We start from the raw sequence: 20,069 nt of genomic DNA, 5'->3' as shown, positions 1-20,069 counted from the left end.
CGAACTGGTGTGCATCTTTCTTGTTTAGACCTGGAAAAGCAAAGGCAATGTCGTAATCACTACGGCAACCCTCACTACAATTTTGGTCGACGGGAAACGTTGCTGGCATTGGGGATGCTGTGTTTAAAGGGGATTTATGGTCAAATTACCCACTTACTGAACCCCCCCCCCCCCTCCCCCCACTTTCCATCTTCCCGAAATAACGTGGCAAGGGCTCTGTAACGAGCTTCGGGAAGCAGCCAGCACAGAACCAGGCAGTTACTACGCTGACTCAACTTTGTAGTGAAGAAATTCGAAGTTTGAACTTGCTCACGAAGCCTTGTAAGACCTAACAGGGCGTTTCGCCGTATAAAAGCCTTATGCCGCGTAACGGCGTAGCCGTAAAGACTTACCGTCCTTGTTCCGCGGGAGGAAAGGGGCTAGAATTGGACAACTTCGGCTCACCTGAACCGTCACGGACTTCGAAATGTTCGTAATTCTTTCTACTTATATAGCCTTTAGGCTGTTAACAAAGTCACTTCAGAGATAACGCCCTCGTTAGACCCTCGACTCGTTCGGCTGCGACTACTGTTGATGTCCCCTACGAAGTTTTCGCGCTCTAACCATTTTTATCACCCCAGAAGGACGTCATTTTTAACTTGAAACACAAAGCGCTCGGGCTACAAATCCACACAACTATTTCAATTTGTCATTGGTTTTGCCTAGATCATCAAATCACGAAAATTACGCCAATAGCTTCCCAAGTCTATAGATAAGTCACTACCCATTTTTTGTGTCGTTGTTTTCTTCGTCATATCCCTTATTTCCAATGTGTGTTTCATTGTATTTTATGTACACATACTGCTAGCTTCTAAAGGCTGTTACAGGAGTGGCCAATAAATACCCGTTGCAAGAAATGAAGACTTTTGAGCACAGAAGAAAAAAATAACGGTGGACAAGCAAATTGAAGCAATAACACTCAACTTTCGTAAACAACGCTTTAATACCGTGTTATTCGCTTTTTAACAGTCAGCATTTCAACGAACCTTCCAACAAAAGCGTCTACTGAATCGGTTGTCCAGCGTTCTGTGTCGATAGATTCGATGTTTCAACATCTAGAGGGAAAGAAGCCACAGCCCTTCTCAGTATTGTCCACTAAAGCGTAAGCATTCCTACGGAGCTTTTCCATTTCCGAAACCTTACATTTTCTTGGTGACATTGAAGGAATGCGTCAGCCCAGACAGTGTATTTTGTTTTTTGCTTTCAGTTAGTTAATCCCATGAGAGAGCTGGACTTGGCACACGTGTTGAAATTATTTCCACCCAAATCCATATAAGGAAAACATTCGCCTTCCCGAAGCCCTGGGGTTTGAAGGTATCACAGAGACACTGCTCTACCAGGCTGTAGAGGGGACTAAAAAGAGATGTTAGTGCTGGTGGAGGAAGAGCACGGGACATACAGCTCGGGACAGCTGCCATGTGCAACGGATATGTCATTTCAGCCTGCCGCGAATGGCAGAACAAAGGAAAACACTAGTGCAACAGAGATGCTTTAGATCCTTCGGTGATATGACACACGTCATCACCCGGTTACAAAGGGGATATCATTACAATCAATCAATCAGTTAGTCAGTCAGTCAATAAATTAATTCAGAGTGTTTTGTTATTGCCTAATTACTTCCCACTGCACCTACAGTGACTTTATTCAGTGGTGTGGAACCTCCCCTCTACAGTGTATCCTACCCTGAGCGTAAAATAAATGAAATGAAAATGAAATGAATCAATCAACCAATCAATGTATCGTGTATTTGTGAGTTTACATTTTCTGTATGTTTATCTTTTTGAATCAATCGCATCAGCCGAATGACTCGAATGCTGCTTGGTGAGTTTGTTAGTTAATTTTCTATTTGCCCTAGTTTTGTTGCAGTTCCTTTTTGTTTCGAAGGGCAAAAGGGGGGGGGGGGGGGGGCTTGTTGGAAAATGTTGTGGGCAAATGTTTCAGCAGTGCAGGTTGCTGCACTGACTAAGTGGCTTTCAAATACGGCGTCGAAATTAAATTCGGAACTATTGCTAAAACCCATTTTTTGGATACGTTTAGAGGAAACCAACTGAACGTGGAAACAAAGGACGAAGTATTAACAAATAAGTGACACCGCTGGACTAGCAACTGAACGTTAATTACAAAGCTCAAACCACGACCGGCTTTAAAGCCGGTAGTGGGTGAAACGTATATATGTAAAGTGACTGCTTATCACATATGAAAATTTAGCCGTCGAGGGAAATCATGGAAGCCGTTCTGATAGACGCAAAAGGCAGCGGTTGTGTGACCAGCCTGTCGATGCTGCTGTCCGAAAAAAATTGGCCGCGTATCTGCTCCTTTCGTTGCAAATGCCGTCAAAAGACGATAGTTTTTATCGGCTTTTGCGAAGTAAATGATTCCCTTCGCTTCCCCGCTCACCTCTCATGTTGTTCCTCTTGCGTCGCGCTCCTCCCAAGGTAAAGACGCCAAAGGTTTGCTAAATCATTTTAAATTTCCAGCGTTCCACTGCTCCAAACCGGGTGTCTCGATGCGAATGCTGCCGTACGGCGAAGGCGAGCGTTAATCGAGGCGCCCTACTTCAACTTTTATAGAACCGCGTTTCCCTACTCCACGTGCGTTGCAAGCAGAACGTGGAACCTATCTAGTGGAACCTTGCGTAACTGTTGCCTGTTGATTTCTTAAAATGGCGCCAGAAGCTATAGTGGCGCGGGCGACAGCAGGCGACGGCGGAGTGAATTCTTTTTCTGCAGTTGATGAAGTATTTAATTTCGCAAAAGTCAAGCATGTTTGTTTTTTTTTATAAAAGAACACTGCAAATATCACTTCTGCATTGATTTGTTGTCTCATATTTGCGTAATGTCTTGTTCTTCTTCAACAATGTTGAGAAGTATGAACATTACACCGGACATAGACGGGTAGATTTAGCTGTGACTATATAAGACTATTGCGCAGGCATTGTTTTGCTTTGGCCGGTTGGCTGAATCGAGTCACAGACAGACAGACGGACAGACAGACAGACAGACAGACAGACCAAAGTTTCTGGGTTTAAGTACCCCAAGAAAGACAATCGTCTTTAAAAGAAAAGATGGACCTGATGCCCACATGTGCGAAGGCGTAGTTCAGCGGGCGTGACACGGACCTATTTCCGCGATAGCTTTTTCGCCCTTGAATAGACGTTGCTGTGGCATCAAGTGGTTTTATATTTTCATATGTGATAACACTGATAAGCATTCACTGTACGTATATGTCTGACCCTTGCAACAAACCTCCAATTGCTCATCCAACGGTGTCCCTGTCACTTATTTCTTTACACTTAGGCCTTTGTTTTAGCGTTCAGCTGATTTTCTCTAAACTTAATATGCACCAACTAGCCCAGCAACAAACTCTCTTCCATTGTTTGGAGACCATAGCTCCGAAGAATAGGCGATACAGGACACTTCTCTCTTTCCCAAGGTAACTTTTTCAAGGCAGAATGTAACATGTTACTTACAGGAGATTTTTATTGCGTCTGCCATGCTATTGACTATTCTGTTTGTATTGTGCGGGCTCGTTCATGCGTTGAAACACTACCAGACTTGTTGACTGATAATGGCCTCGTTTAGATTAAATGCGAGAAAGAATGTATCATGCCATTTTAAAAATTATAATGCGAAGAACAAAACTTCGAGGGAATGGAATGACAGGACAGGCGCTCACTCGCAACCTGATTTATTCGAACCATCGTCTTACATAAGCACGCCCAGGGAAACACGTGTAGCGTAAAAACACCCCCGAAAGGGTGAAGCAGGCAGATTGAGAGCGAATTTTACAAGAACTCATGGCCACGCAGGAGCTGAGAGGTGTTGCTGGTACAGTGTTCGCCCTTTTTCCTGATACAGAACTCTTCTAATAGCTCCCGGGCCACAGTGTTCCCGGGCACCATTGAGGCGTAAAAAGCTTCGCCTTAAAAATTCTACGCTGGGAAAACAGCTCAAGGCGTGCATTTGCGCTGTTGTCCCTGCAGGGATTCTGTTTTTTTTTTCTTTCATCGCACGGTTGGTGCTGGCTTATATCTCGAGAAGTAAGACGGATTTTTAGTGGGCGAATGCGGTACTCGACCGTGTTTTTTTTGGGGGGGGAGGAGGGGGGGGGAGGGGGGGGGAGGGGGCGGGAGGGGGCGGGAGGGAGGAGAAGGATTAAGCGAGCTCGGGAAGAACTTCAACCCACAGGAGTTTTTCACTTTATATATCCTGACTGGGAGTTGGCCATTTGAGAAGTTGACTGTAAGACGCTGTCATTGATCGGAAGGAGGCTCTCTGCATTTCCCGGTGGTCAAATGTGACCCGCTGTTCTACTAAACGTGCCCCGCTGTTTCGAGGGTGCTTCACGGTATACGAGAAAAAAAAAAAAGGCAAAGTGCTGCATTTCGCATTCGTTATTTTCGGGATCAGGTCGCACATTGAGCCAGGCGAAGGAATTATCTATTCGTGCGCTTGGAATCTGCGAGGCTTGGGGTTGTCCGCATTTCTCGGTACTAACTTATTTCTCCCTTCCCCTTCCTTTTTTTTGTTGATGTCGACAACCCATTTCTAAGGCTAGTGCTTCAACCTCGTTCGCGTGCACAGTATTTGCCATTTATGTTTGCTCCTTTGGGACAAGTGGTAGTTAGAGCTTCCTGGGTATTCCTCAAAGAAGTTGTGGACGCATTCCATTTTCCTAAAGTGTGTTTCTTGCTCCAACCCTCGTTTAGTCCCTTCGGAGACCAGATAACCTGTGCACATCTGGATAGCTTGGTCCCTCGGCCAGTGCATGTTATGAATGACAGTGTCGTTTCACGCGTCAGACGTGTGAGTATCGAGCCCACTGTGCAAGCGTTCTTATTTAAGAATTGAAAAGAACGCCAGCACTTTAAAAAATGTGGCTACGACCGAAAGGGTGATTTGTGCCATGGTGTCGGATTTGTACTTAACCTTCGGATTTTTAACCTCAAACCGTGGACAATTGTTCTCGGCTGTGTACAAGCAGCACGGCGTTCTTTTGGGGCATACTGCAGCGGACACGAAATAATGATATAAAATAAAATAAAATTCAGGGTGTTCAAAAACGCGCCGCAGGCGCACCTGGACGATGCGGTGTGCCGCAGTGGAGGGCTACAAATTAATCTGGACTACCAGAGGCGCTGAACGTGTGCCGAAGTTTCGATGCACTGGCGTTTTCGTTATTCCACTCTATCCGAAGAACGGCCGGCATGGCCGGGAATCGAACCCGCGTCCTTGGGCTCAGCAACACAAATTCTTAGCCACTGAGCAACCGCGGCCGTTCGAAGAAAGATTCGATTCCATGCGCAATTCGATTTCTCCCCCGTCCGAAAAACAAAACGGGCACCCAGATGACCTTTTCCGCCTTACGGGGCTGTTCAATGTATGGGAGTGCTGTATGATTGACCATCATACGGACCATCCCCATTCACGAAATCGTCTTCTCTTTGGCGCAGCGTGCGTGGGATCGTAGCGAGCATGTCGCCGAAAGTGAACCCCCAGAGCAGCTTCACTGCTTTGTGCATGTGTCTTCCGTAATGCGAACTTTTGAGAGGTGAACATTTGAAGACTGGATCGTACAATCGTACTCAATCGTACATCGTACATTACGCGCTAACCTTGAATATCCGCGACGTGGGAGAAGAAAGCTCGGCCCACCAAGGTCAGTGGCACAACTGTCACGGCGCAATAATGGGCATAATTGTGCGTGTTGAAATGGGGTAACAATGAAATGAATAATTACAAAAGGAACAACTCGCTGAAAGTCAGCGAGCTGGTGTACAGTATAGCAGGGGTGTCTCAGCTGTGGGATGAAGTCTTGCTGCTCCCCGCCCTTCTCACGCGTGGCGTGTTGCTCGGCAAAAATAGGGCAGAATTCAACCCGATTCGGGGTGTTTCGGCTTCTTTGCACGTTCCACTGACCATTTAGACAATTTCGGAGATTTATGTTTTCTTCTAACTCGCAGAAGGTAGGTTCGGAGAAGAGTTGCAGCATGTGTATCCCTGAGCGTTTGGGGGGGGGGGGGGGAGGAAGGGGGGGAAGCTGCTTCACTTATTCATGTCTTCCTCAATTTGCCCATGTTATTATTGCGTTAGTGATCGATGGGGCGTGTCGGAAAAAAATTTCGCCATCGATTCGCGTACCCAGACCAACAGAAGGGCAGAGAACGAAATACCGCCTGCGGCAAGGGCGACGTCGGCTGCGGTGGCGCCCATTCGCTCTCCGGCGGCAGAGATGCTCAGTTATGATTACGTCAGATGGGTGTGGTGGTGACAGTGCTTGGGCACATGTTTTCGCATTTAGGCGTGCTGGCTCGCAAACGACGTGTGACAAACGCCTTGTCGCGGGCATTTAAAGCTTGGGCAATTGGGCATCCGCATTCGGCCGATCCTCAAGTTTGCGATGCAGACACGGCTGTCAGGACAATGCATGACAAATGCTTTGGTACATGAAGTGCACAAATCAAATATACAGTCCAAACTTTTCATACGGCATCAGAGAAATTACATTACAAGTCCCAAAATTACGTCCGCACGGTGAAAGAAAACATACCACTACTTCAAGAACGCATTACTGAGGATCCACCAATCAAACATGAATTAATCGTTTTCTACGTTTACCGTGCACGCTTGTCATGCAAACTACAAAAAAGTGCACATTTTTTTGCGTTTGTGTTTACGGTATCCTATAGAATTACACGAGCTATGTGACAATACGTGTATTCTATGGCATAGCTCTAGTTAAATTGATATCTTGGTGGCTAGTATTTCCAAGTAAAAATAAGGAATAATCTAATGCGGACCGGTCCGCTCGTTATATAAATTTCCGCGTTACGAAGGGCACTTATGATGCTATACATTCAAGGCTTCGTTTCAGTAGCGTTTTTCTCTCCTATGCACTGCGCAAAAATGACGGGGTGCATGGCAGCACTTCGCCCCCTCCCCTTCCCAGGGTATGCAGTTCTACCTGGTCCTGTGGGAAACACCCTGGACACCAGAGAGGCTACACGAAAACGTCACCCATATTGGGAGCGCTATCTTGCATACAAACACCAGCACCCCAACGATAAGATGGTCCGGCCACCCTGGTGTAGTATTCGGCCAAAACCTCCCACAAGTACTGATAACCGAACGCATGCCACTGAGTTCCCAGCAGACGTAGACCACCTGTTGATGGTGGCAGCCAGATCGGTGATGCAGCAGAGGGTCTCTAGAATCTTCGCATCGGGACTGGCCGCCATTGGAACCTGAATTTCGCAACGTTTCACGCTAGGACTTTATTGAGTGAGGGTAGCTTAGCTCTAAAGAAAGAACTGGAGGAACTCTCAGGCGTTACATGGGATTTGGTAGTATTACACGTGGTTAGACGAACAGGTGATGGCTGTTATGTTAAAAGCGAACATATTTTATGCTACCGAGCGCATGAGGAGGGACGGAAGTTCGTGGCAGGTTTCGGGATCCACAAAAGGATAGTAGCGAACCTGGACGAATTCATTAGTTAGTGGGTCGCGATCAAGCTAAACATGGGTATAGGCTAACCATAGTACAAACCCATTCTCCAACCTCTAGCTACGATGATGAAGCTGTAGCTAGTTTGTACGATAAGGTCCAATTGACAACGAATAAAGAAAAAGTGCAGTACACGATAGTGATTGGAAAATAACGCGAGAATATGAAAGAAGCAAGTCGTAGGAAAGAATTAACGTACGGCGGGAAAACTCGGAATAGGTAGCTTGAATAGCTGAGGAGATACACTGGTTGGGTTTGCAGAAAGAAATAACCCAAGGATAGTGAATACATTTTTCTACGGACGAAACAATGGGAAATGACATGGCAAAAGCCTCATAGGCGGCCTAAGGACGACGTATACCCCATTTTAAGTGACTGCACAAGTATTATGGAGGACGTTGTGGTGCGAGGCAAGATCAAGAGCAGTGACCACTCGTTGGTAAACTACAAAATAAGGCTAGACCTGAAAAGGGAACAAATGAAACTAGGTAAAACAAGGAAACCAAACCTGCTGTCAGTAAGATGCATAGCGCAAGAGTTTAAAATAGAGCTTCACAACGCATTCACGGTCGTAACAGAGAGAGTGGAGATGGCGTAGAAATATTGAAAAACAACCTAACGACAACAATCACAGAGCCAGACGCAGCTGTTGTTAGAGGCGAACCTACAAACTGGTAAACTATTTCACAAAACGAACGACATCATTGCGAAACGCAGGAATATGAATGTGTGAATAGCTGCGAAGCAATTCGAACTCGTGGAGTTGTCAAAATTAATTAGAGCGTAGTAAGGTTGGTGACATTCGCTCTTACAACATGCAAAAGATTGAAGAAACGTTATATGAAGGCAGAAAACTTGATAGCAACTAAGAAGCAGCGTGCTAATGGCAAAAATAGAATTGCATTCATTACCAGATGAAAGAGGCGAAGCTACGCACAAGATGGACAAGATAATGAGGGTAGCTGAAAGATATTAAGCCGAGCTGTACGCTAGCATTGTCAGCCCAGGAGACAGTACTGAAATCAATACTTGGGTGGCGAAGTCTCGAAATTCAATAAAGACAAGCTAGGAAAGGTTCTTAAGGGGATGAAGAGGGGAAAAGCTGCGGGAAAAGATAGAATAGCCGTGGATCAACAAAAGGATGCAGGGGACACCATATTAAAGAAGGCTTGAAAATTATTTTCAGATTTTCTGATAGCTTTAAAGGTGCCTTCAGCCTACAAAAATGTCCGCAGAATTGTCATCCACAAGAAGGGAGCCGTAAAAGAGCTTAAAAACTTCCGGTTCATAAGCCCACTCTCTGCTGCATACAAGATTTTACCAAAGTGATATTTCAACGCATAAACGACACTACAGCTTTGAGAACAACCAAGAGAACAGGCTGGATTTAGGAAAGGCTAATAAAGAATTGGTCATTTTTATGTTGTTGCTCAGATAATATAAGCATTTAATGAGCAGAATAAGCCCCTTCCCATTCCATTTATAGGTTGATTTGATTGATTGTGGGGTTTACCGCGCCGACGCAACGCAGGCGATGAGGCGCGCCGTAGTGGAGGGCTCCGGATTAATTTTGACCACCTGGGGATCTTTATCGTGCGCCGAAATCTCGTACACACGGGCGTTTTTGCTTTTCGTCCATTTATAGGTTGAGAAAAACCATTTGATTCTGCAGACACCGTTTCAGTGCCGGCAGCATTAAAGGACCAAGGATTAGAGGAGACGTACATAAGACTTTTGAAGGACACACACAAGGTTTGCACGGGCAAAATATTCCTTTCAAAAGTTTCGATAAAGAACGAAGTTAAGTAAGGAGACACTATTGTTCCCAAATGGTTCACAGCCTGTCTCAGGGGGGTAATCAGGAAGCATGACAGGGAAAATGTAAGGAATACGAGTGAATGAAGAATACTTCAGCCACTTGAGATCTGCGAACGACACTACCTTGTTCAGTGAATCAGGAGAACAACTGTAAGAAATGCTTAAAAGTTGCACTCATAAAGATTCTTAACGTATTGGAGATTCATGCGATGAAATGTATAGTAATGTAAACAAACACGCAAAACTCCTCACCCTTAGCGCAGGCAATAGAAAACTTTAAAAGGTGGATCTCGGACTATTATGGGCTCTCTTGGACAAGTATGAGCTATCTTGAAAAAGCTGACAGTGCTGATCCGAACCACGAAAAAAAAATCCATCGGCGAGTTATTATGGGCTGGAAAGCACGATGAAATAATGAACAGTTTGTTTCTTCTTTCTCTGAAAATACAGGCATGCAATGACTGCGTAGTGTCACTGTGAAGTGATGGGGCAGAAACTTGGCTCCTTATTTAGTACTAAGCGCGCTGGAGGAAAACAGGTTAGTCAAAACGTAAATTACCGAAAATTCAATTTTTTTTAACTTCCTACGAGAGACGATTTGTTGCGATGGCGTCAGTTGCGGGCACGGCTGGGGACCAAAACAGCGCAGGCGCGGCACCCGCGGAATATGTGTAACCTTTTTTCGCCTCCATCGTAGTATCATTGTCCTCCTTTCCACACTTTAGTTGCCGCTGCGTCATATTGCAAATTAAGGCGAGCCCTCGCGTCTGGCTGCCTCAGTCGTAGCTTCCTGGTGGCAGCGACGACGTATTTCAAGTTCTCAAGTTCTCAAGTTCTCTAACTTAGAGCCTTCCCAGGTTTGGGAATGGGCCTAATTAGGGCGGTTTTCCACGTAGGGGGAAGGTTTCCTGTGTCCCACACCTTGTTCATGTAGGCGGTAAGAGCCTGTATGAACGAGTCATCAAGGTTGGTGATTACAGTATTGGTAATACCGTCAGGGCCTGGTGCAGATCGCGTGTTGAGGTGAGAGATGGCCTCATACACTTCTGCTTTGGGGATGGGTCTGTCCAGCTCGTGGTTGGGTTTACCGGCAATGGCCTAGATGGTTCTGAGGGGGCCGTCTGAATGTAGGTGCACTGAGTATTCTACACGCGCATCAAGGAGATGGAACCGCATTACTGCTTGCTGGCGTAATTCGTGCCACAAGACGAAGAAACCAAAGCGAACAAAGAGATGCAAACACCATGTAGCAGTAAACAAGTTATTAATAAGTATCGCCACGGTTTCGCCTTCAAAGCACGTAAGCAGATCTAAGTTCCCCGGCGATTTTTTTAGCATTCCTTTGAACTATCAATCTACCTCCGCCCCACGATCCAATACAGCCAACAATTTGCTGCTCGGCTACTGTGGCTGTGCCACCGGGTGCGATTATCTCACCCGCATTGTGTAACAGTGCAATGACCAGCATATTTCAATAGCACCGAGAAGCCTCTTTTGGGTTTTATCGACAGTATACGCCTATTACATCATTATCTTGGCTATGCATGTAACCAACGACTTTACAACTTTAATAACTATACATACAACAGGCGACGTTACGAGTACAATGGACAGAAAGCTGGACACTGGAATTACTCCTAGAGCCCAACAATATGCAGGTTTCTACTACCAAGACGCAGTACCCGGGGATCTGAAGAGCGCTGAAAGAATGCGGCGAAGTTTGCCTTACACTCAACGGCAAATCTCTCACACCAACGGCTGGTTGGCTTAGCATTCTCGGCACACCCCTGCACGAGAACAGCACCACCAACAAGCGGCCCTCGCAACTGCGCACGGGATGGAGGTCGATGCTTCACAACCCTCGCCCAATCAGAAACCGCACGGGAGGCGCCAAAACTAAAGTACTTCGAGCGCTTGTCACCGCAGTCCTAACCTCAAAAGCTTCTGACGGAGGTGGCAATTCCCCCGACCGGAAGCTCAAAACCCTCCACCGAGATTGCTCGCGAGTTATCACCGGTCTCCCCAGACACGCAAAGGTACAAGATTTACCGAGATACGCTCGTTTCCCAACTGTAGAAGCCGCACGCGCGACTTGTCGGGACAACAATGCGTACCGTCGCACTCCCAAGACTGCTGGTCTCAGCTTTGTGCAGTTATGCATGGAATGACCCTCCCCCGAACTTGCCTCGGTTCCCGCCACAGTACCGACATGGGAAGACGAGCTCATCGTTGGACCCAAACCTGTTTTGCAATCTCTAAAAAACACACAAACTACAGGCGAGCGCAAGCCTGCATCACCAACGCGACAGGTCGTCGACACTGCTCGGTGTATACACACGCTCCTGGCGCGAAGACGTCAAGTCCTGTGGTCCATTCCCTTCAAAGGACTTTCCCTGACAGGAGCCACATTGTCACTACGAGCCAACTCCTACGCAAATGGAGATGAGTGTCATTTAGCTCAGCACCTACAGTGTACGCACAGAAGCCACGCGAAATCTGACCCAAAGCAACCACAATCACATCATCACTTACTGCACGGATGCGATAAACTAACTGCGAGAGGCGGTTAAAACCATTGGCTCTTGCCACAACTCCCCAAGCATGAGGGCTGCGTATTTTGCGCCGAACACGACCTGACTGCACGACTTGACTGGGTGCCCGGACACACGGGCAGCATCGCTGGTTCACACCAACCCACGAGAACACATCAACTGCGAGAAGGCTCATGACGCAAATTGTTTCTGGGTTTTATTCCTGAAAAGGGCCCTTATGGTGTTCAAGTCCTCATTAACAATGTTAGGACTGGAGAAGCCCTGACTAAGGCATACTTCAGAAATCGAGAACATTTTAACAGCGGACTGTTTATGGGCTCCCAATGTCCGTTTGATGCCCGTCACGCCAAGCGAAGATCCAAGCGAAGCTGGGCCTTCCAAGCCAAGCGAAGCTGGGCCGACACATAGCACCAGTGCCTCGACGGCTGTCCAGTGCGCGATCTCGGCTCGTGAGCTGGGGCACGCGGCGCACGTCCACCCCTCTATATAAGCACCGATAAACTAGCAGATCTCCGTGGGTGAGTTTCGAGTATGTACATACCGCGGCGAGAGGCGTTGTGAGCGACGTCCCTGCGGGAGGTGGCCACCAGCGTGCCGAAGTCACTAAATACCATTGCCGTAGTCAAATGAAAGGTTTCTGTGCACGACCGTGAGGAGCCCTACTCCTTCGGCCGTACGCGTTCAATGCCGGCCCACCCCCTTCGGACCCTTACCGCGAGCCCAGAAGTGTTCCCAAGACGATGCGACAACCGTCCAGTGCGCGATCTGTGCTCGTCCGCCGGAGCACGCGGTGCACTACCACCCCACATGTATGTACCGATAAACTACCAGACCTCTGTGGGTCAGCTTCAAGTACGTACATACCGCGGCGAGTGGCGTTGTGAGCGACCCCCGCCTCTGGGTAAGGTGACCGCCGGCGTGCCGAAGTCATCTAAGCAGTTTCAGCAGAGTTCGAAGGCTAATTTTTTTCACGGTGGCCGATCACCGGACGACAACTGACCCCGAAGGGATATCCAGCAGAGACCCGCCAAGAGGTAGCAATTTCTGCTGGGAAAACTGTAGGCCAGGCGGGAACCATTTGTTATGGGACTGCGAAGGGCTTCGACCTCTCCGCAGCCAGTCCCCCAAAAGTGGGTTTACCCACTACCAGCAATCTCCTGTCGCGTCATCCTCCTCATCTTGTGGCACATGGCCAGGTTACCTGTGTTGCCCTGCATACGTAGACTTCTCACCTACTCTCCACTTGCCCCACTTAGCCCACAAGTACCCGGTTCGAAATAAAGTTTATTCGGTTCGATTCTCTGATATGGGCTGCTCACTTCCTGTTCATCAGGGCACACAAACAGGCTGATGGTGGTTAGGATTACGGTAATAAAAGCAAACAATTATGTAAAAAATACCGGCACAAAGGAGATAAAGTGCGTCAAAACGAAGTAGGGGTTCACTTCTTGAAGCCACCGCGAATTTTTTTCTTCAACTTGTGATGACATATTTCCGGAGTTGGTATGGGCTTTCATGTGTTGCAGGGGTGCACCATGTGACAGTGGCTGGCGGGAGCTATCTCGCCTAGTGCTTCATTAACCGCTGCACTGTAATAAAAGCCCTCCTGGCGTCCTTCGGGGACATCGGTCACACATCGCTATCGGCTAACGACGCAGTCGTGGACGTCAGAGCAACTCTAAGGGCAGTTACCTTTGACTACAGATGTAAGCGGTTAAAAAACGTTGAAAATTTCGCGAGAAAAAAACAAGTTATTTGTTTTTTTTTTAACAGGATAAAATTGAGAAAAACAACTCAAAGCTTCCCTGCCAAATTCCATTGTATACGAAGCTACGCAACAGACTCGGAGGGGATCGCGTGCAAAAACTTGTGTACAGGTCCCGTCATAAGTTCCTGGAACAAGGATTTCTGAATATCACAAAATATTTGTCTACTGGTTTTATGACATCCATTGCCGGTTTACAGGAAGCTTATTCTCTTAGAGATGACTCTATTAAACGCACACCAATGCAGCCAGGAAGTTTCCGGGAGAATAAATTCCCGTGAATTTACGAGACCGTGTTCCAATTACTTTTCACGGCACCTGTACATGCACTCTAACCTCAATACAAGAAAGGACTCGTCCGCTTCACAGCCAAGCATTGACGCGTAAAGTAGAAATGAATCGGACACGGAGGGGTGACGCCTTCATGTGAAATCAATGACTTCACGTGAAATCGTGCCAAGATTTCGAAACCGGAACTTGGGCTGGGACTTTTGCTATGCAGCGATGCAACAATTATGTTCTTTGCAGTGCTAAATAAATGAATGCGTTGGGTTTTTTATTACTGTCTGTGCAATCGTCTTTTTTCCTTTTTTTTGTATTTTTCTAAAAATACATAAAGGAAACTTGTTTTTACGACCTTCAAAATCTACGGAATGATACATCTATACCTTCGACGCCTGATAACTGAGAACAATCGTTGTGGTGCAGCGTGGACTCATCGTGATGGCGAAACAATGCCGTAACCGAAGTATGACAGTGGTTCATCAAGGCTCTCGATCTGTGACTTATTCAAGTTCTTTTCAGGGAGAACCTGTAGCTATACCTGGAATTCGAAAAAAAGGACTTGGCGTCACTGACTGATACCCGTGCCACACGTACACGAAAAATGTCATTAAGTGCTTAATGCATTAACTTTTAATGCCATTAATTCACTGCTACACGAAAAAATCTAATGCCATTCGCTCTAATGTCATTTTGGTTTAAGTAGTTCCGCACAACTCATTTACCTTCGCGAACGCCTTAAATCTGCCTACTCTCGAACGCGATGAGCACCAAATGAAGCCAACGAAACTCTCAGCACCAGAGTGTTGACGCGGAAATGTAGCTGAACTTCGAAACAAGACGACTTTTTGTGCACAATTGGTGGCGAAGTTTTGAAGAAGACTAAGTTCACTAGAACAGAGGCAAAAGTAAGAACATCGCGTTACTCTTCGTGTTAAATTTTTCGACTTTGGCTATCGTTGGCCGGTAACGGCATGCTGAAGACACTTTTAGAAAGGGCTTACACCATTTTTAAGAAAACACTATTTCTCGTAATTTTTTTTTCGCAAAAAACAGTTTTAACCCTTGTAAGGCGTTTTTTCTCTACGTCAAAAACTTCTAAAATATGAGTGAATTTCTCGTTTTGGTCATGATCACCATCGTGCCTAACAAATTTAATGCCTTTGCATTATTGCGTGTAGCACGGCCCGCCCAATTAATGACATTTGTTATCTTAAGGCCTTAAACACTTAATGTCATTTTTAGTGTACGTGTGGCACGGGTATGACACTATCCGGACTAAGTCGCCAACCAATTAACTGGCTGAGCGATTCATTCATTTAAACCCAGTTCGAACCGCTTGTCCTAGAGACTTCAAGTTTGGAAAGCTCAATTTTTCCGCGATGTACATTGCGTGATGTGCGGGATTTTTCTAAGTTCACTCTTGAAGGCTCTAGAATACTTAAACGTGTTTTAGCCTGCCCTTCAATATTTATAGACCCTTGAAATCAGCTAACAAGTGTTTACGTGCAAATATTACTCTCCCAAATATCCAAAAACCAATCTCGGTATTTCAAAAAATTTACCCTGCAAGTTTTATTTTTAAAAAAGGTTAAACTTAATTTCATAAACCTACAACGCTTGATAAACTTGACAGATGGCGAAGTTCTTTTGCTTAAAAATATCGTGCAAATGCACAATACTGGCGTTAAAAACACCGCAGAAGACGGGACTAGAGCAGGAACGCAGGACAAGGGAGACTGATTTCGGGATTTCTCTGTATTTGACTTACATGGTGGTTTGATGAATGGCATCTGGCTGAAACGTGTTATTGGTAGCTACCTTATCTCTTAGAGCCCATAGAGCTATAGTATTTGTTTTGGCTTCCGAATATTTCTCATAAAAATGGCTAAAAACAAAATTCCGCTATTCAATAAACTCGCCCCCAATCGATGTAATATGAGCAACTTCAATGTACCGTGTATTCATTAACACCCGAAAATGCTTGGACTAGAAGGCTTCAATTTTAGTTAGCATATTCAGTTCATAACGCATACAGCCTCCATAAGACCGAATGTCTCGAAATATCACGTCTGAGGCTGCGAAAATGGCTCAAATGTGTTGACACCAAATGTTTAAATACCTCACAGGCCCGAAAAGGTATGCACTTGGTTTTTGCGTCGAATATTGCTCACACAAATGCCTACAAAAATGCATAATTTTAGAACTGCCTAAAGGACAAGGTTGAAAAGGTAAATGGTTTCACAAATTACTCAAGATATCTTAGTCGCGTAAAGTTCATGATTTGGATTTTTATCTTCAGATTAGTCATGTGAAAGTGTAAACATAATTTTATGATTTTTCTAGTAATTAACGCTGGCGAGATTGAATGAGCAATGGCAGGTTTCGTTGAATCATCGTTGCTAAAAAGGGGTTCTGTCCTTGCCAGAATTCACTTGGGAGGAGGGGCCAAATTAAAAACTCAAACTGTTTAGTTTATTTCCGAAAACAGTGTTCGGGTATACAGAGCGATTCTCCGACAGCGAGAAGCGACAGTGATTAATTTGCGCAATCAGCGTGCAAATCACTGAGGCGTGATCAACGCTCCCGACTCATATATGCGAAACATCATCGTTTGGCTCCCGGTATAATCCTGTTCCAACGTGAACTAACGTCGGTTATTCCGGCTAACGCAAGCGGCTAACGCATGACGACACGTTGTGAAAACATGTTCAGACATGCATATCGCAACACCAACACTAAAGTAAACGTAACTGACGCGGCGCCCCGTCGGAGAAGCAGCGAGGTCGATGAGCCTCCGCAGATTATTGCGTATATAGCTCGGGCCGGCCGATCGGCTCGCACGCTGTGAAACGTGTCGGTACGCACGTGTGCAACTCAGAAACGTTTGTACACGCTGACGCCGCCCTTGGAAGAGAGTGCGCTGTTGGACGATGAAACAGCCGGGTGGAAACTGCGCTTGCACGAAGAGTTGTCAGAACCAAACAGCCGAAGCGTAACATCACCCAGCCCAAACCACTGGACCTCTAGGCTTATAATATTAAAGCGCATTTCTTGCATCGCGTAGAGGCTGGAGTAAGACGAAATTATTTATATGTTATTTCACCCCCAAGCATATAAAAAATGGATAAACGTGTTCCCCCAAATTCCTCTATACTTGTTAGTTGCATATAGAGCTATAGAATTTTCTTCATATCAAGATTTACTAAACTCAATTTTCAGACTGTTTAGAAATTTGAAAACTAATGAAGGTAAATTACCAGCAGTTGGTCTCGTGGAATCAGTCAATCACTCAGCCAAAACTACGGGTCTAAAGGTTTTAAAAATCCAGAGGGTCTTTCTTCTCAGGTTCAGAAGCGCAAAAAAACAGGCTGTTTAAACACTTAGCGTAGCTTTATTCTCACAGCTCCTGAAAATTTCTAGCATCGCTGTATCATGCGGAGTTCCGTGGCTTAACCGAAAAGAAAGCAATACGAGCGGGATGAAACAGAGTATGGAGATTCTTGATATGAGTGATCCGGGGTCAGAAAGGCGACCAGGCGTCATAGGAAGCGAGCCGATAGAAGCGAGACGTGACACGAACGAAACGCCTTTTGAATATGAGCCAGGCCCGGAAAGTTTTTGAACTGGTTTTCGCACTGAATATTACTTCTAGAAATGTAAAACTGGCATATTTAAGACTATCCCTCACTCAACCTCACGGTGACGTCATTTACTTGGGGGGACTGCTTCTTACACAGACAGGTCCAGGTGGCCTGCTCCCGAACGAGCGCTAACAGCAGCTGTAGGTGATAGCAGCATCGGAAGGCAGAACCACCAACGCGATGCACTAGCATGTCCCAAGCATGCCACGACTGCCCGCACATTGCACCAATCTTCTACATACAGTTCTGTCGTGTTTAGAATCGTCCATATGTTTTTGTGGTTACATTGAACTGTTTAAATTGCAGGTGGTTAACGTGTCTTTTCTTTTAAAACACACGTGAAGCTCATTTGAAAAGCTGCGTTTTCATCAGGTGGTGAAAGGAAAGGAAAGCTTGAACGATGCATGCTTGGACTCGCTGCCCCCAAGTGTTTAGTGCCGCACGTGGCATTGGCAAGATCTGTTGCAGAAACCTTCCCGTATGGGCGATGTCTCGCACGCAGGTGAAGAGGCGTGCGTACGAGCTTGCTGCCGGCGCCAACCGCGTGCTGGGGCCCGTGGTGCGCACGTTCCGCTGCCGGCGAAGCGGCTACTTTGCAGACGTGCGGAACCGTTGCCGGCTGTACCACGTGTGCCACAAGCTGCGCCACGCCGACGGCTCCTCCGAGATGCAGCACTTCAGCTTCTTCTGCGGCAACCAGACGGTCTTCGACCAGCTCAGCCTGACCTGTACTTTCCCCGAGGACGCGGTGCCATGCCGCAGTGCGCCTGGCTTCTTCTACCTCAACGAGCGCGTCGGCGATGAGAAGGCGCTCTATCTCACCGACAACGACGTGAGCGCGGCTGCTAGCAGGAGGCGTGGCTCGTCCGCGCGCTTATTCGGACTCCGTAAAGTTCCGGCCACGCGGCCTCCAAAAATTTAGAAATACAGTTTCGGTGAATGAGGTTGGGGGAGCGCTTGCTCGGCTCGAGGCCTGTTAATGGCAAAAAAAAAGCGCGCCGAAATATTAGAGCAGACGAGGATGTCCTTTGACGAAAGGGGGAGTTTGCTATCTTCAATAAAAGAAGTGGTTTGATTGTGCTTGAAATAAATACATTTTTCACCTAATCACTAGATATTGACAGAATGAGGTCTCAAGCGCCGTTTGTTGTAGTGCCCCCAGACAGAATGGCGAACACACCATGATGATGAGTATGCACAGGAATGAAGATGATTAAACAAAGGCGTACGAGCTAGTGCTGACGATTATGTACTGATGAAGACGAAGCACTGGTATTGTCCAGAGTTCTAACTTGCAGTGCTTACGCTGATCACCATTGTCAAATAGGGTAAACAATGCTTACAATATTATCATGCTAGGCGCCCTTCTCAAAACTTTGAGTCGCCTGCACTCGCTTCTTGACTATTAACGATACCGACTAAGCGTTTGGCTACAACAGGTGGCCACCCACATGTTATGTACTGGCACGACCGCTTTTAACCCAAGCTCGAAATGTTGCTTCCTTTCTCTGGCAGTGAATGTACTCGCTCCGCTGGAACGATCGCCCAAGGACATTAAATAAATGTTCCTAGAAAAACTCTTTTTTATATTCCTAGCAACCGGGACTGTGTATAAGGCGCTTTTGCTTTGAAAATTGTGTTTTCAGTTGCACATACACAAGATTGCAAACTCATTCAATAAAACAGTATCTATTGTCAGCACTGGAGACCTTTTCTACGCCCCATCGCTTCCCAAGCCGAAGTGATTAACATCATGAACGCAACCGATCAGTGCACAGCTTTATATGCAAATTTTACGTGCGTTTAAGCCTAGGAAACATTCGTCATTTTTGTAGGTTTTGCCTCATTCAGATGGACAGGAAATTAAAGCAGATAGGTAAAATTACTGACGTGTGGGAATTGTAGATCTGTCATGATTATGTCAACTTCCGCATCCATAACGTCTTCGTCATCACAGGGAAACATGTCTGGCGCGTAATATTCGCATCATAATAGGTGCGTAAGCAGCAATATCATAGCGAGAAAATAAATCAGAGCTTCCGTGAAACGTGTTTCTAGTTTTACTGATCAAAGGTACACTGAATACAGCTAGAAAATCGCTTCGATACGAAATTCCGCCCTTCCCAAAGCGCTCTGAGCGCTTATTTGGAGGCGAAAAGTTCTTAATTACAGAGAGACTGAAAAAAAAACTTAATTTTCCTCCTCATTTTGTCTCCCACCGGTTCGATGACGCCAACAACTCTGCCGTTTGATTCACAATAAACTAAAAGCAAGCAAGGCAGTGGTTTGCTATAGCGTTATAGCGATGAAGCGGCAGACGGATATGCAAGACTACGGCGCATGTAGTGGTTTTGTCAGTTTTGGCCGAATGACTCGTGTTCTCCCGACTCTAGCGTCCTCTCATGCTGATGACCAACCACAGAGCACACTAGTCATCTATGCGGCTTGCTATGAGGTATGACGC

The 20,069-nt window shown here is 46.2% G+C and overlaps 1 protein-coding gene across 1 annotated transcript in view; it reads left to right on the top strand.

The window, feature by feature from the left end:
• LOC144170642 (uncharacterized) overlaps window positions 1–19,255 on the top strand; it is a 49,783-nt gene extending 30,528 nt beyond the window's left edge. The window contains exon 4 of the mRNA XM_077700575.1: window positions 18,108–19,255. Within this exon, the coding sequence (XP_077556701.1) occupies window positions 18,108–18,527 (420 nt within the window). The 3' untranslated portion in view covers window positions 18,528–19,255. The remainder of the gene's footprint in view (window positions 1–18,107) is intronic.
• The last annotated feature ends 814 nt before the right edge of the window (window positions 19,256–20,069 follow it).

This window comes from Haemaphysalis longicornis, unplaced genomic scaffold (assembly GCF_048455015.1).
Source record: "Haemaphysalis longicornis isolate Haplotype H1 unplaced genomic scaffold, Haemaphysalis longicornis Haplotype H1 scaffold_1, whole genome shotgun sequence".
Classification (NCBI taxonomy): domain Eukaryota; kingdom Metazoa; phylum Arthropoda; class Arachnida; order Ixodida; family Ixodidae; genus Haemaphysalis; species Haemaphysalis longicornis.
The sequence above is the reverse complement of the archived record's forward strand: the minus strand, read 5'-3'. Positions and strand labels throughout refer to the sequence as shown.